The sequence below is a fragment of the Tamandua tetradactyla genome, chromosome 19, assembly GCF_023851605.1.
Source record: "Tamandua tetradactyla isolate mTamTet1 chromosome 19, mTamTet1.pri, whole genome shotgun sequence".
Lineage (NCBI taxonomy): Eukaryota > Metazoa > Chordata > Mammalia > Pilosa > Myrmecophagidae > Tamandua > Tamandua tetradactyla.
In genome coordinates, this window is record NC_135345.1 from 2,207,675 (window position 1) to 2,222,361 (window position 14,687).

At 49.5% G+C, this 14,687-nt stretch overlaps 1 protein-coding gene across 2 annotated transcripts in view; it reads left to right on the forward strand.

Annotated features, from left to right (window-relative positions):
- Positions 1-9,262, forward strand: part of CFAP99 (cilia and flagella associated protein 99) — a 38,844-nt gene extending 29,582 nt beyond the window's left edge. For both annotated transcript variants that reach the window (XM_077136240.1, XM_077136241.1), the window contains exons 12-16: positions 4,711-4,852; positions 4,995-5,146; positions 5,967-6,172; positions 8,781-8,934; positions 9,164-9,262. In XM_077136240.1, coding sequence (XP_076992355.1) covers positions 4,711-4,852; positions 4,995-5,146; positions 5,967-6,172; positions 8,781-8,934; positions 9,164-9,262 — 753 coding nt within the window. The remainder of the gene's footprint in view (positions 1-4,710; positions 4,853-4,994; positions 5,147-5,966; positions 6,173-8,780; positions 8,935-9,163) is intronic.
- Positions 9,263-14,687: the final 5,425 nt, after the last annotated feature.

Genomic DNA, 14,687 nt, shown 5'->3' on the forward strand with positions numbered 1-14,687 from the left:
GAGCACACAGTCCAGCCCGCAGTGCCCAGGTTCTAGAGCCGTCCACCTGTGCTTTTCTCCCGCTCTTCTGTGGCGTCTTTACCGCATATGGTCCTGAGCCCCCGGCATGCTGTGCCATCCACACCCACTTTACTTTTGCAAACGGCCAGCACACATGAGCCTTCCAATCCATGAATGCAGTGTGTCTCTCCATTTCTTTAGGCCTTTTTATTTCTTTCATCTGTGTTGGGCAATTTCCAGCATACAAGTGCTGTGCACATTCTATTAGATTTGTGCCTAAGAATCTCATTTTTAAGCAAATTGTAAATTGCATTTTGTTGTTAATTATGGTGTCCATGTGTTCACCGCTGCTATGCAAAAATGCAGCCGACTTGTTTGTTGATCTTGTGTCCCATGCCCTTGCTGAACTCACTCATTCTAGTTTGCTGTAGATTCCTACATAGGCCATCATGTCACGTGCGGATGGGGACAGTTGTATGTCATCCTTTCTGACTCCGCCTTTTATTTCCTCTTCCTGCCTTATTGCACTAGCGAGAGCTGCAGGCGCGATGCTGAATAAGGGCGGGGAGAGAAGACCTCCCAGCCTTGCTCCTGGTCGCCAACGCAACGTATTACATCTTCCACCAACAGGTGTAATGTTAGATTTAGGATGGATTACAGTGATTGATTTTAAAATGCTGAACCAGCTTTACATCACTAGAATAAACCCTATTTGATCATGGCATATAATTCTTTCTATATATTGCTGAATTCTATTTGCCAACATTTTTATTCTATTAGGGATTTTATATCTAAATTCACAAGGGATATTGTTCTGTAGATTATTGTTTGTTTGTTTTTGGTAATATCTTTATCTGGTTTTCATATCAGGGTAATACTAGCTTCATAAAATGAATTTGGAAGAGTTCCCTCCTTTTTTATTTGCTGGAATAGATTGGGGAGGATAGGTGTTAACTCTTTAACATTCATTAGGATTCTCCAGTGACAACTTCTATGCCTGGAGATTTCTGGGGGGGAGGTATTTAAATTGCAAATTCAATTTCTTTAATTTGTGGCAGTTGCTTTTTTTTTTTGAGGAATTGGCCCACATCATCTAGGCTGTCACATTTACATATGTAGAATTGCTCGTAGTGTTCCATTGCCATCCTCTTGTTTTCTGATGGGTCTGTGGCAGTATCTCCTGTTTAATTCATAATGTTGCGTCTTCTCTCTCTTTCTCCTGTCAGTCTTGCTAGAGGTTTGTCAATTTTATTGATCTTTACAAAGAACCAGCTTTTTTCTTCATTGATTTTTCTGTTGTTTTTCTAATTTCACCTTCACTGACTTTTGTTCTTATCTTTATTTCCTTTCTTCTGCTTGTTTTGAGTTCAGTTTGTTCTTCTTATCGCTTCTTGAGATGGGAGTTTAGATTCCTGTTTGAGACTTTTCCACTTTTCTAATGTAAGCATTTACATTAAATGGTCTAAATTTCCCTCTCAGCACTACAATAGCTGTGTCCCACAAATTTTGATATATTGTATTTTCATTATCACTCAACTCAATTCAATTTTTCATTTCCCTTGAGACATCCTCTTTGATGTATGAATTACTTAAAAGTGTGTTGTTTAGTTTCCAAATATTTGCTGTTAGCCTTTTGTTATTGATTTCTAATTTGATTGCATTGTGTTTGAAGTACATGCTCTATATGATTTCAGGTTTTTTTTAATTCATTGAGGTTTGCTTTTTTAGTCTAGAGTGTGTTGTATCATGGTGTATCTTCTGTGAACACTTGAAAATAATGTGTATTCTGCTGTTGGGTGCAGTATTCTATGAATGTCTATTAGATACTGCTTGTTGGTGGAATAACTGAATTCCTCTACATCCTTGCTATTTTTATGTCTAGTTTTTCTGTCTGTTGTTGAGAAAAGGGTGTAGAGATTCCAACTATAATTATGGATTGCCTATTTCTCCTTCCTGTTCTATAGCTTTTCACTTAAGATTCTGCAGCTCTGTTATTCTCTTCAAACACATTTAGAATTGCTTTGTATTATAACATAATGTCCCTCTCTATCTCTGATCATTTTCATTACTCTGAAGTCTACTTTATCTGATAATAATATAGTCAATCCTGGTTTCCTTTGATTGTTTACACAATACATTTTTTTCACCCTTTTGCTATCAACCTGTCTAAACTGCTATATTCAAAGTGAGTTTCTTGTTTTTAATCTACTCTGCCAATCTCCATTTCTTAATTGGTGTATTTAGGCCATTTACATTTAATGTAATTATTGGCAGGTTAAGGCTTGTCTGCCATCTTATTTTTTGTTTTGCTTGTTCTCTCTATATTTTGTCACTCTGGTTTTTTTTTTCCTGCCTTCCTGTGGGTTTCTTGAGCATTTATAAGAATTCCATTTTGATTTATCTGTTTATATCTCTTCATATAACTTTTTTAGTGTTTTCTCTATGTATTACATTGTGTATTCATAACTTATCACAGTCTACAGATATCTTCATTTTATAAGTTAAAATTAAGTGCAGTGGGTGGGTAATGGTGGCTCATTGGCAGACTTCTTGCCTGCCATGCCAGAGACCCAGGTTCACTTCCCAGTGCCTGCCCATGTAAAAAAACAAACAAACAAACAAACAAACAAAGTACAGTACCCTTCATTCTACACTGTGTACCCCTCTATACATCCCTTTCTCTCCCCATTGTATAACACAATTGTCTAAAAAAGTCCTCTTAATACATTTAGAGTTCCATCATACAGTCTTATAATTTTTCTTTGAACCATCAAACACAATTTAAGACTCAAGAGGAGAAGGAAAGTCTATTTTACTTACCCATATTTTTGTTTACCATGTTCTTTCTTCCTCCCTGATGTTCCAAGATCCTTCTCATCATTTCCTTTCTGTCTAAAGAATTTCCTTTAGCCATTGTTTTAGGGTAGAGTTTTTCTTCACCTGAGAATATCCTTTTTTCTCCTTCTTTCCTGAGGGATATTTCTTCTGGGCATAGGATTTTGTGTTTACAGTTCTTTTCTTTCAGGAGCTAAGAAATATTGTACCCTGTTCTTCTGGCCTCCAAGGTTTCTGATGATAAATCCACTGTCATTTGAATTGTTTTTCCCCTATGGGTAAGGAGTCATTTTTCTCATGCTTTCAAAGTTTTTTTTTTTTTGTTTGTTTGTTTGTTTTGTCTTTGGTTTTCAGAAGCTTGCTTATGATGTGTCTTGGCATATCTTTCTCTGGATTTATCTTATACTGAAGTTTAATCAGTTTCTTATAGCTATTGGATTATGTTTTTTGCTAGATTTGGGAGGTTTTAGCAATTATTTTAGTTTTTCAGATCTACCCTTTTTCTCCTCTCTTTCTAGGACTCTGATGACCTGAATGTTAGATCCTTTGTTATCGTCCCACAGGTCCCTGAGACTTTGTTCATTTTTTTTCAGTCTGTTTCCTCTATGTTATTCATATTGTGTAATTTCTAACGTTCTGTCTTCAAGTTCACTGGTGCTTTCCTTTGCCCCATCCCTCTCCTTTCTACTGTTGAACCCATCCATTGAGATTTTTTTTGGTACTGTCATTTATTGTATTTTTCAGTTTTAAAGTTCCTATTTGGTTCTTTGTCTTCTCTTTCTTTGCTGAGACATTATTTTTTCATTTATTTCAAACATGCTCATAATGCCTTACTAAAGTATTATTGTGATGGTCCCTTAAAATATTTGTCGAATAATTCTAACATCTCTGTCATCTCAGTGTTGGCATCTATTCATGGCCCGTTTTCAGTATGAGATCTTCCAGGCTCTTGACTGTACTGAGTGATTTTTATTATAATCCAGACATTTGGGTATTAGGAGGCTACATGTCTTATTTAAACCTTCTGTTGCAGCTGGCTTCCTCTGGCATCACCCTGGCAGGCAAGAAGGAGCTCCACCTTGTTAATGAAACTTGGCCTCCACTAACCCCTGAGTGGGGTGGTAGAGGCTCCTCGTCGCTGCTGGGTGGGGTGGGGGTTCTGCTAGGCCTCTAGTAACACCTCCCCGACTGGAAGAGGTCAGAGGAGCTGGCACTGCTGCCTTCGCCTTCCTTCACCATGGTGGGGGTGTGAGGGCAGCCTCATGAACGCGAGGCAGTGGTGGAAATCCTGCTCCTACACTATTCTGACTAATTTATTAGGGTAAAATGAGTCACATAAAAATATGTAGCTGGATACCCTGAGGATGGGAGAGAAGCGTTTGGGTAAAGACTGGCTTTGAAGGATGCAGTTCTAGGTGTGGGGCACTGCCCTGAGGCTTAAAGGATACGCCAGTGTGGCACCTAGGTCCCACTCTCATGGGTTGGCCAGGGCTCCTCCAGCCACTACCTAGGGGTCAAAACTCTACCTGGCTTACAAAAAACAAGGAAAAGCACCTGCCTTAAAATGGGAGTCCAGGGGGGGTGCCCTTCTGGGTAAATCGGATGGCTCTGACTCGGTTTCCCCAGGACTCTCCTGACTCCACCCTGCAGTTCCTCCTCCAGAAGGAGGACGTGAAGTAGAACTTCCCCAGGAAGGCAGACCTCAAGGGGTCCACCAGGAACTAACTGCCTTGGAACGCCCCCAACCTGCCCTGGGTTCCTGAGTGTCTCAGTGACAGAGCCAGGGCATGCTACCCCCTGGCGTGGAAGGGCCCCATGTCACAGGCCTGCTCTGCAGGCCCCAGCAGCCCCACCCTCTGTCCTCTGTCTGGGCAGACAGCCAAGCTGATGCAGCAGTGTGCCGAGCAGCGCCTCCAGGAGGAAAAGGCCACGAGGGAGCTGGTGGGGCAGGTGATGGAGGCACAGAAGAACGTCAGGGTGGCACAGGCGAAGCTCCTGAAGGACCGGCGGCAGACAGGTACCGTCGTGGGCCCCGTGACAGGTGAGGGGCAAGCTGCCCTCGCAGGGAGCCACACTGGGCCTGAGTCCTATGAGAAAGAACCTGCCCTGCCATCTGTGGGGCCGCTCGCCGCCTCTCAGCCCCCTGCCTGGCCCCCAAGCTCAGGAGTTGATGGAAGAGAGCCGGGAGTTGCTGCAGCGCGTCGCCAAGGCCACCAGGGAGGAGCAGAAGCAGCGGTGTGAGGCCATCTTCCAGCTACGGGCGCTGGAGACACAGCCCACACGCCAGGGCAAGCTTGTGGACCTGACCCAGGTGAGACACTGGCTGTCCCCACTGCACCCTGAACAGTCCCTGGGCACCGCCACCATCCATGACCTCACAGACCCCCCACCCCCACCCTGGGAGCCAACCTGCCTGGCCCTGCCCTGGGATGATGTGTCTAGGATTCTCCCCAAGGCCAAGAGGGCTCACCCCACTCCGAGGTCCACCTGCCCACTCCTGGCCGGCCACAGACTCAGCACCCAGGTCACAATCCTGCTAGAGAGGCAGACACTGGCCAGAAGACACCCACCCCTGGGCCATAGGGGCTGAAGAACGATGGCAGAGCCCTGGGGGTGGTCCAGAGGCTTCACAGGGGCCACCACTTGGAAGCTGCATGTGGGGGGAAGTCCAGGGATCCCCAGGTATTGTAGGGAGAGGGCAGGTATCCAGAAGCCCAAGGCTGGACAGAGCAGGAGGCTGAAGGGACACTGGGATCTGCAAGCCGGCAAGGGGTGGGCGTGGTGAGAGGCAGGGCTGGCAGCTGGCGAGGTGAGCAGGCCTGGGAGGGCCGGGGCGGGAATGGTGGGGAGAATTGGCCTGGGCCCAGGGGAGATGGGGCACCTCTAGCTGGGGAGGAAGGGGTGAGCTGTGTTTGGAACCTGCCCCAGCTGGAGATGTTCAGTTAACCCAGGGCAGCAGACCAAGTCCCAGGCTGGGGCATTGGGGTGGGGCTGAGGGCTGCCCCCGTGGCCTTTCACGGGCAGTACTGAAGACTGGGAAGAGGAGTTCAGAGGGCAGGGCTGGGGGCTGGGGACTCTCAGGCGGCTGGGGTGGGGCCTCAGTGCTGGGGCGCCCGGCCCCCTACCCGCAGATCCCTGGCCACGGCCTGGAGGGAGAGATGTCCATCGTGGAGCTGCGGGAGCGGCTGGCCCTGTGCAAGGAGGCCCGGCAGCGCGAGGAGGAGGCTAAGCGGGACCTGATCATCCGGGACAAGCGCTCCAAGAGCCAGGGGCTGCAGGACGCGCTGGAGCAGATCGCGCTGTGCCGCGCGGCCATGGGCAGGTCTGCTGCCCTGAGGTGGGTCCCGCGGCCCCTCCTGGGCGCTGTGCAGGCGCGTGGGCCCTGGGTCCCGCATGGCTTTTTGCCATGGCTGCTTCCGCTAGCTGTTTTCCTGCCTTTGCACAGCGATTGGGGGGAGCAGCAAGCAAGCGCACTTTGCTCCGAGAGCCTCCTGCGGGCGCGTCCTGGAAAGGGAGACAACCCACATGGGAAAATGAAAACCAGCTGGAGAGCATGTGGCACCTGGCGCTGATGGGCATTTGCCCAGGCGCCCTGTTCTGATGCCAGGACCCAGCCCAGATGGAACGTGTGTCTCACTGACAAGTCCAGCTGATGCCATGCCCTAGTGCTGCACGTGCACATATGCACACACACACACACACACACACACACACACTCCACCCCTTTTCGTGCGCGTGAAGCACAATGCCATGGTTTCTCCCAGCCCCGTGGACTCGTCCCACAGCGGCTTGGTCAGGCAGGCCTTTGGGTGCTGACCTCAAGGGGAAGCACAGCTGCCCCAGGGGAGGGGCATCCCAGGCCCCTCAGCTCAGCCAGGTTCCGGGCTGGCACACAGGGGACACAGTGTCAGAGTGGGCCTGGGGCGGGGCAGGATGAGCTCGTGGGTGGACCGAGGGATAGTCAATCACTGCCTGGCCGGGAGAGAAGCCTCCGTGTTGGTCCTCAGGGTGACTGCTGCTGCCATAACCCAGTGGCAGCCCCAACTACCACCGAGGAGGCCCCGGCCGGGCCCTAGCCCACAGCTCCCAAGTGCACACTGGCCAGGGTTGCAGAGCCCCTGAGAGTCCAGCCCAGCTGCGGGCAATGCCCGGCACGGGGCCACAGGCAGCATCTTAGCGGCAGGCGGCCAAGGTTGGCAGGTGGCCTTGAGGCCCGGGCCTGGGGGCACGGCCCGCCGCATGTGGCTGGGCTGTGTCTTGAGGCCACTGAGCACGTTCCCTGACGTGTAAGGAAATCTCATTTCCGAAGGAAATATGTCCCCAGAAAGAAAAGATTTGGAAAGATACACACCAGCCATTAGCAGGGTCCCCTCTTGGCCAGAGAGTGGCAAGAGCGGTGAGAGAAGAGCCGCTTTCACTTTTTTACCCTAAATCCTTGTACAGTGCTAATACGCTTGTAATATATGGTTACTGCTTTTCAGATACACAAGCTAACCAAGCATTTCCCCATTTAACCATTCAGTAGATAACTCAGTGCTGTTAATTACACTCACACTGTTGTGCTGCCATCCCCACCATCCATGACCAAAACTTTCCAATAAGCCCAAATAGAGACTGGTACAATTAACTCTTAACTCCCCATTCCCTATCCCCACCCCAGCCCCTGGTAGCCTGTATTCTAGCTTCCAACTCTATGAGTTTGCTTATTCTATTTCATATCAGTGAGATCGTATAACATTTGTCCTTTTGTGTCTGGCTTATTTCACTCAACATGATGTCTTCAAGTTTCATCCATGTCAACACATGATTCAGAACTTCATTCCTTTTTAATGCCAAATCATATTCCATTGTATATATTCACCACGTTTTATTATCCATTAATCTGTTGAGAGGCTCTCAGGTTGCATTCTTCTTTTGGCAATTGTGAATGACGGTGCTACAAACATCAGTGTGCAAATATCTGTTTGAGTTCCTGCTTTCAATTCCTTTGGATATGTGACTAGTAGTAGGGTTGCCAGGTCATACAGTAGCTCTATACTTAGCTTCCCGAGGAACCACCAAACGTCTTCCACAGTGGCTGAACCAGCATCCTGTGTTCCTACTTCTCCACATCCTTGCCAGTAGCAGCCATTCTAGTGGATGTGAAATAGTATCTCACTGGGGGTTTGATTTGCCTTTCCCTGATGGCTAATGATGTTGAGCATCTTTTCATGTGCTTTCTGGTCATTTATATATCTTCTTGGAAAGAAGTCTATTCAAGTCTTTTGACTATTTTTAAACCCAGTTTCTTTTTGTTGTTAAGTTGAAAGATTTCTTTATTCTGGATGTTAATCCTTTATTGGATATGCGGTTTCCAAGTATTTTCTCTTTGTGTAGTTTTTTGCTATACTTTTGTGATAGATTGCAGTGCAAATTTTTTACATTTATCTACTTTTTCTTTCATTCCTTGTGCTTTGAGTGTAAAATCTAAGAAAGCATTACTTGATACAAGGTCCTAAAGATGCTTCTCTATCTTTTCTTCCAGGAGTTTTATGGTTCTGACTTTTATATTTAGGTCTTTTATCCATTTTAAGTTGTTTTGGTATATGCTGTGAGGTAGGAGTCCCCCCTTCATTCTACAAATGGAGACTCTGCATCATATGTTGTTTTCCTGTTGTTTTCCAAGAAGGTGGTCTTTGCCCTCTTGTCAAAAATCAGTTGGCCACAAAGGTGAGGTTTGCTTTCTGACTCTCAGCTTGATTCCATTGGACTCTGTCTGCTCTGGGGCAGTACCATGATCTTTTGATGGCTGTGGCCTTGTAATACCGTTCAAGATCCGGAAATAAGAGTCCTCCAACTTGGTTCTCCTTTTCCAAGATGGCTTTGGCTGCTGGGAGCCCCTTGCCCTTCCTGTTAAGGGAGGGTTCTCCCTGGGCACGCCCTGAGCCCCCTGTCACCCTGCCCAGATGGGAGGAGAAGAAGGGCCGCGCGGTGCCGCCCTCCCAGGACGATCGGGTGCTGGACCTGCAGCGGAGGATCGAGGAGCGGGTGGCCGAGCGCCAAAGGCAGACAGCCCTGTTGCAGGGACCGACCCCGCGGGCCGCGCGCCCCAAGCCCCGGGTGAGCCTGGGGGCGGGCGTGGCACCGTGGGGGATGTGGGTGGGGGACGGCAGAGTGAGGCGGGAAGGGGCGGGGAGGGCGTCCGAAGCTCAGCGGGGGTGGGACCCGACGGGCGGGATGGCCTGGGAGGGCGAGGAGACAGGGAAGGGCAGGTCCGGGGAGAGGCGGCGGGGCAGGCGGGTGAGGGCGCGCGTTCCGCCCCCGCCGACCGTCCGGCCCCCGCCCGCAGACGCAGCTGGAGGCGCAGCACTGGCTGGAGCTAGAGCAGAGCCGCGAGCGGAGGCTGCGGGCGCTGCAGCCGGAGGGATCTGCCCGCGGGGCTGCCTGACCCACCGGGGCGCCCCCACCCCAGCCCCCTGCAGCCCCCGCCCCAACAAAGCGTGCGCCCGCCCGTGTGTGCCTTCCCTTCCTCGGCCGCGGCATCACCCCCACCCCCGGCCCAGCCTCCCCCGGCTCTCCGGCCCGTTGGGCCACACGCTTCCCCAATCTCCACCCGCCCCGAGCAGCCGCCCTGAAATGCAGGGGTTCCCACCTTGAGCGCAGACCCTGCGCCCGGCCCGGCCCTCCCTCGGCACTCCGAGCCCCGTGCGCCCTCCCAGCGCGCGCCGCCTAAAGCTGGGGAACCCCGGGACGTAGGGATTGCCCCCCACGCTGCTGAGAAGGCGACGTGATCTGTCCAGGGGACCAGGACCCAGAGCTAGGCCGGGGTGACTTGAGAGCCCGCCACCGCCACCCGCTTTCGCCAGCAGCACGGAAGGAGCCGGACCCAAGGTCAGGGCCACCGCGGGCACGAGCTGGCCCAGGGCAGGGCCCGGAGCCGACTCCTTCCGGGGCTCCAGAGCCAGCCCAGCGCGGGCGAGGTCGGCGGGCCGGGGTGCGGCGGGGTGCGGCGGAGAGCGGCTAGGGCGGACAAGCGCCCAGGAGAGCTCTCGCCACACTCCATACCCCCTTGAGCCCGCGCACGTGATGGCACCTGGGGAGGGGGCGGCTGTGTGCGTCCCTAGGAGGCTGTGCCCCAGGGCACATTCAGACCAGGAAGGTGGGCATTTAACAGCAACAAGAGCAGACAGAAGTCCAGCACTATCCCCAGTATTCAGCGCTGTGTCAGAACCCCAGGACTTCCCCATAACCCAGGTTGGCTAGGAGAGGAATTTCCCAGCTTGCTGTGGAGGACTGGGAACAGATTAAATTTTATTTAGAGAAATAAACCTGGCATTTCTTACATCCTCTGTTGTGCAGTAAAATACACAATCATTTCATTCGCCATCAAGGGAATACATTAATGACTTGTCTACAGAGTTCCTTGGGAATTCAGCTCCATTCCAATTGGCTTCAGTAGCAAGTAACAGAAAGCCCATTGCCACCCAGTTTTCAGAAGCAGATTAATTAACTCACATGGCTGGCAACCCAAAGATGGAGTGGACTACAGGACATGCCTGATCCAAGAATTCTGAACTTAGGCTGATAGCAGTTCTAGCCTGACCACATCCAGAGGAAGAGGGGCCTTCTCACCCTACTGGCACTCTGGAAGGAAACATCTCTGTCCGCAAGGTCCCTGGTCACCTCTGCCTACTGGTCAGAACTGAACATGCCACTGCTGAGCCAGTCCCTGCAGCAGGGGAGTGTCTGCAGGAGTCCCTGAAGCGAGCACTGTGGCAAGACCAGGAATTACCTGTCACCTATCAGGCTGACCCCTGGAGCAGAGAGGTGATGCTCAGAAAAACAATTGGGGTGCTTTTGGCAGCACTGTTCGTTGGCAATCAACAAGGTTTCCCACCTTGCCCCGCCCTCGGGGACCTGGGAAGCTGCTCAGAAAAGGTGTGAGGGCACCTACAGCCTTTTCCAGGGACCCTGCCCTGAACAAACCTGGGTGGGAGCAGGCCTTGGACAGGCCTTGTGTGGGAGATCGGTGGTACACACACCCCTTGCCATGTGACTTTTCACCTCCTCCCGGTGAGGTGCAGACTGCCTCTCCCAGCCCTTGCATCCAGGCTGGCCCTGGGGCTTGCTTTGGCCAACAGGGTACAGCAGAAGTGGCCATGTGCCAGTTCTGAGCCCAGGCTTCAGGGGGCCTTGGAGCTCCCACTTGCTGTCCTGGAATGCTGCCCAGCCAAGGGCAGACAAGTAGATAAACAAAATGTGGTATATACATACAATGGAATATCATGTGGCAATAAGACAAAATGAAATCCTTACGCATATGACAAAAATGGATGAAACTTGAAGACAGAATGCTGTGTGAATTAAGCCAGACACAAAAGGATAGATACTGTATGATCTTGCTATTATAACCTTAGTGAAGGTAAACTCAGGCTTATAATGTAGAATATAGGGGACCTAGAGATACATACAAACTAAAGATGGGTGAAGGGTTAGCTACTGAGGTTGAACATAAATATAAGGGAATGGATAGAAATGAAGGTGGTTCATTAAAGTAATATGCCATATTGAAGGTGAACATGATGACGGGTTGTACAGAGCCAGGTATCCTACTGATCAACATTACAAATATAAAATTCTTGCATGAACTACTTCAAAGATATGGATCTTGTACAGAGAGTCCATAATAGAGGCATATGGGGGAAAACTACTCTTGCGTGCAATGGGCTATGTTTAACAGGAACCCATCAACGATAACACAGCAATATCAGGGGTAAGTATTGGGGGGAAGGACAAGAGTTAAGGGGAGGTTTGGAATTTCTATGTGGTGAGAGTGTGTTTATCAGTTATTTTTCCCTTTGGAGCAATGAAAATTGCCTAAAATCGAGAGTATAATGTTACACTATTAAGTGAGGATAATGTGAAACATGGACTGTTGACTTTGGGCATTGGACATGATGCCCAATGGATGAAGGTGGCTGAAGAATGCACTGACTGAGAAGTAGAATGGCAAACTGTGCTGTATACATGATGGGATATTGTGGAGGCTACAGAAAGAATGAAGTCATGAGACATACAACAAGGTTAATGAACCTTGGGGACATTATGTCATGCAAAATAAGCCAGAAGTAAAACAACAAATATAGTATGATCTCTTTCAGAAAATACGTGTAAGAAAATTGGGGCCTAGTGTAAGCTCTTAAAGCAGTCACATTTAGTCCAGAGTTGTAAATGTTATTTCTAGATTTTGAGTTACTGTGCTGTATATGTTTAAGCAGGTATCTCCCTGGAAGTTTGGCTATCTGTATGACACCTAAGACTCAGAGCTGGAGTTCTGCAGTGCTAAAAGTCAGCATTGCTACATACCACAACTGTTAAGGAAACCAAAAAAGAGTTCAGGCTTCAAGGACAGAGAAGAATGAAGCTGATCTGGTCGGGACTAAGGTCAATTAGAATACAGGGTAAACAATGACATCGTATTTTAGAACTTCATCTACTGTATGAGACCAAAGAAAGAGAGGTTTATTTTGTCCAAAATCTAAATTTTCTGTAGCACATACTCTAACTCAACCTATCTGGACAGATCATTTAAACAACCCAAACACACAGAGCCCAGAATGGGAATGAGGGCTTGTTATTCTGTATAGCTTAATGTAAGGCCTGGATACATCCCAGAGTATGTTGGGCAGTTAATTAAAAAGTATTGGCAAAGTGCCTTGAGGGACAGGAGAAAACTATGGAACTATTAGGCTTTACTATCAGGGAAACCCCTAAGACTGTCTCAAACTTTAGGGACTCCCAAGTCAAGGCCATGGACTTGATCTTGAGGCTTGCGCTTATAAAGCTTATTTCTGTAGCCAAGAAACAAAGCCTACCTATAGTTATGCCTAAGAGTTACTGCCAGAAAACCTCTTTTGTTGCTCAGATGTGGCCTCTTTCTCTCTAAGCCCAGTCCTGCAAGTAAAATCATTACCCTCCCTGCTACATGGGACATGACATCCAAGGGTGGAGGTTTATGGCAACATGGGACTGGACTCCCAGGGATGAGCCTGGCCCTGGCGCCCTGGGATTGACAATGCCTTCCTGACCAAGAGGGGGAAAAGAAATGTTACAAAATAATTTTATCAGTAGCTCAGAGAGTTCAAATAGAGTCAAGAGGCTATTCTGAAGGCTACTCTCTTATGCAAGCTTCAGCTAGATATTGCTAATTACCCTGGTGTGCCAAAGTCCAACCAACACCTTTCCTGTTAAACCTAAAGAGAGCCTAGGGCTCTAAAAGTCTGCAAAAGTTTCATGCACTAAGATTACTTTCCAGAAACCTACAAGCTTAAGATGGTTCCTGCTAGATAAGTCCTGAAACCCAGAGGGGACAGCCTCTTCAAGTACCTCAACTAGTTCCACCCCCCATCCCTTATTATTGACACCCTCTTTCAACATGAAAACGTTAGAATGGGCATAGCCCAAATATCCGTAAAGATTGGGAGAAGTATCAAAGGAGGAGGAGGAGTCGTAAGGAAGAAGATAGGATTTAACAAATGAGTATGATTTATATTATATTATAAACATTATATTGATATTCTGTTTAGTCTCCAGTGCTTGGAGCAGTTAGAAGGAAAAACCTAAAATTGTGGCACTGTAATCCATACTGAACTCTGGAATCTGTTCCATAAGAACTTGCTACAATACACTTTGAAATTTATTGCCTTTTTTATATATGTTATATTTCACAATTTAAAATTTTTCAAAAACTCAAACCTTCAACCCATATTTTACAATGGAAGCAGATTACATGAAATTCAAGCAGATTATTGGTCCATGTAACTCAAAACTACTCATGCTCTGGTTATGATCTGCTGGTATGATCCTCACCTAACTCAATATTCCTGGATTGAAGATCCCTTGAGGAGACAGCATTTGGGGTGTCCTTACTGCCTGGGGGTGCCTAGGCACCACAGATGATGGTCAACAGGGACAAGCTGGGTTCCTTTTCCTGGTTGCCACGGCAACAGTCCCTCCAAGCCCAAGTCCAGGCCTGGGTCCAGGTCCTAGACCGATGCCTCCTGTCCGATTCTGACCTGTAGCCCTCACCCAGGGCCTGGCATGCCCTGTACACTGCTGTGCGATGTGTGCCCCACGTTCTCCCTCTGAGGATAACCCAACAGTTGAGACTTGATTAAATGACGGCGCTGGGATTCAAACCCGGGAAGTATGCACTCTTTTGAGCCTGGAGTTGCCTGAAATGCCCCCCAGAAGCTCCTGACAGCTCCAGGCGTCAGCCACTAAAGCCCCTGCCTCGGTCACGGTCTCTTTCGAAACCTCGACCCCGTCTCAGTGCTCCTCCACGGGTTCAGCTCTGACTTTTCTGACCCACTACCCTCCCACCTGGCACACCTGCTCCCCAACCTGCCTCCGGGCACACTGCGCAGCCTTCAGCTTCCTGGACGTATCAGGGTTCTGGGACACAGGACCCCTCTTGCTGGAGCGCTCTCCTTCCAGCCCCCAGGTCTCTTCTGCCGGGAGCCCTCCCGGCCTTCCAGCTGCCGTGCCTCCTCGGGTTCCCGCTCATACGCTTCCTTTCCAGGCGGCCGCGAAAGGGTCCCGGGATCAGGCCCTCGCCGGGAGAGAGACGGATTCGCCGGGCCCAGGGCCTGGCTCATCGTGGGTCGCGGGCTCCCCGGAGAGGCTGCAGATCCAGGGCCAGTTTCCGGCGGGCAGCCTGGGGGCGTCGCTCCAGGAACGCTCTCCGCAAAGGCCTACTGAACAGGAAGGGAAACTGAGGCCCAGGGTGAGGACGGGATTAGGCCGCGGACTAGTGTCCAGCCCCACGCGTTGTCCGGCGTGCCGGACTGTGACCTAAGAGGAGTGACTGGGGG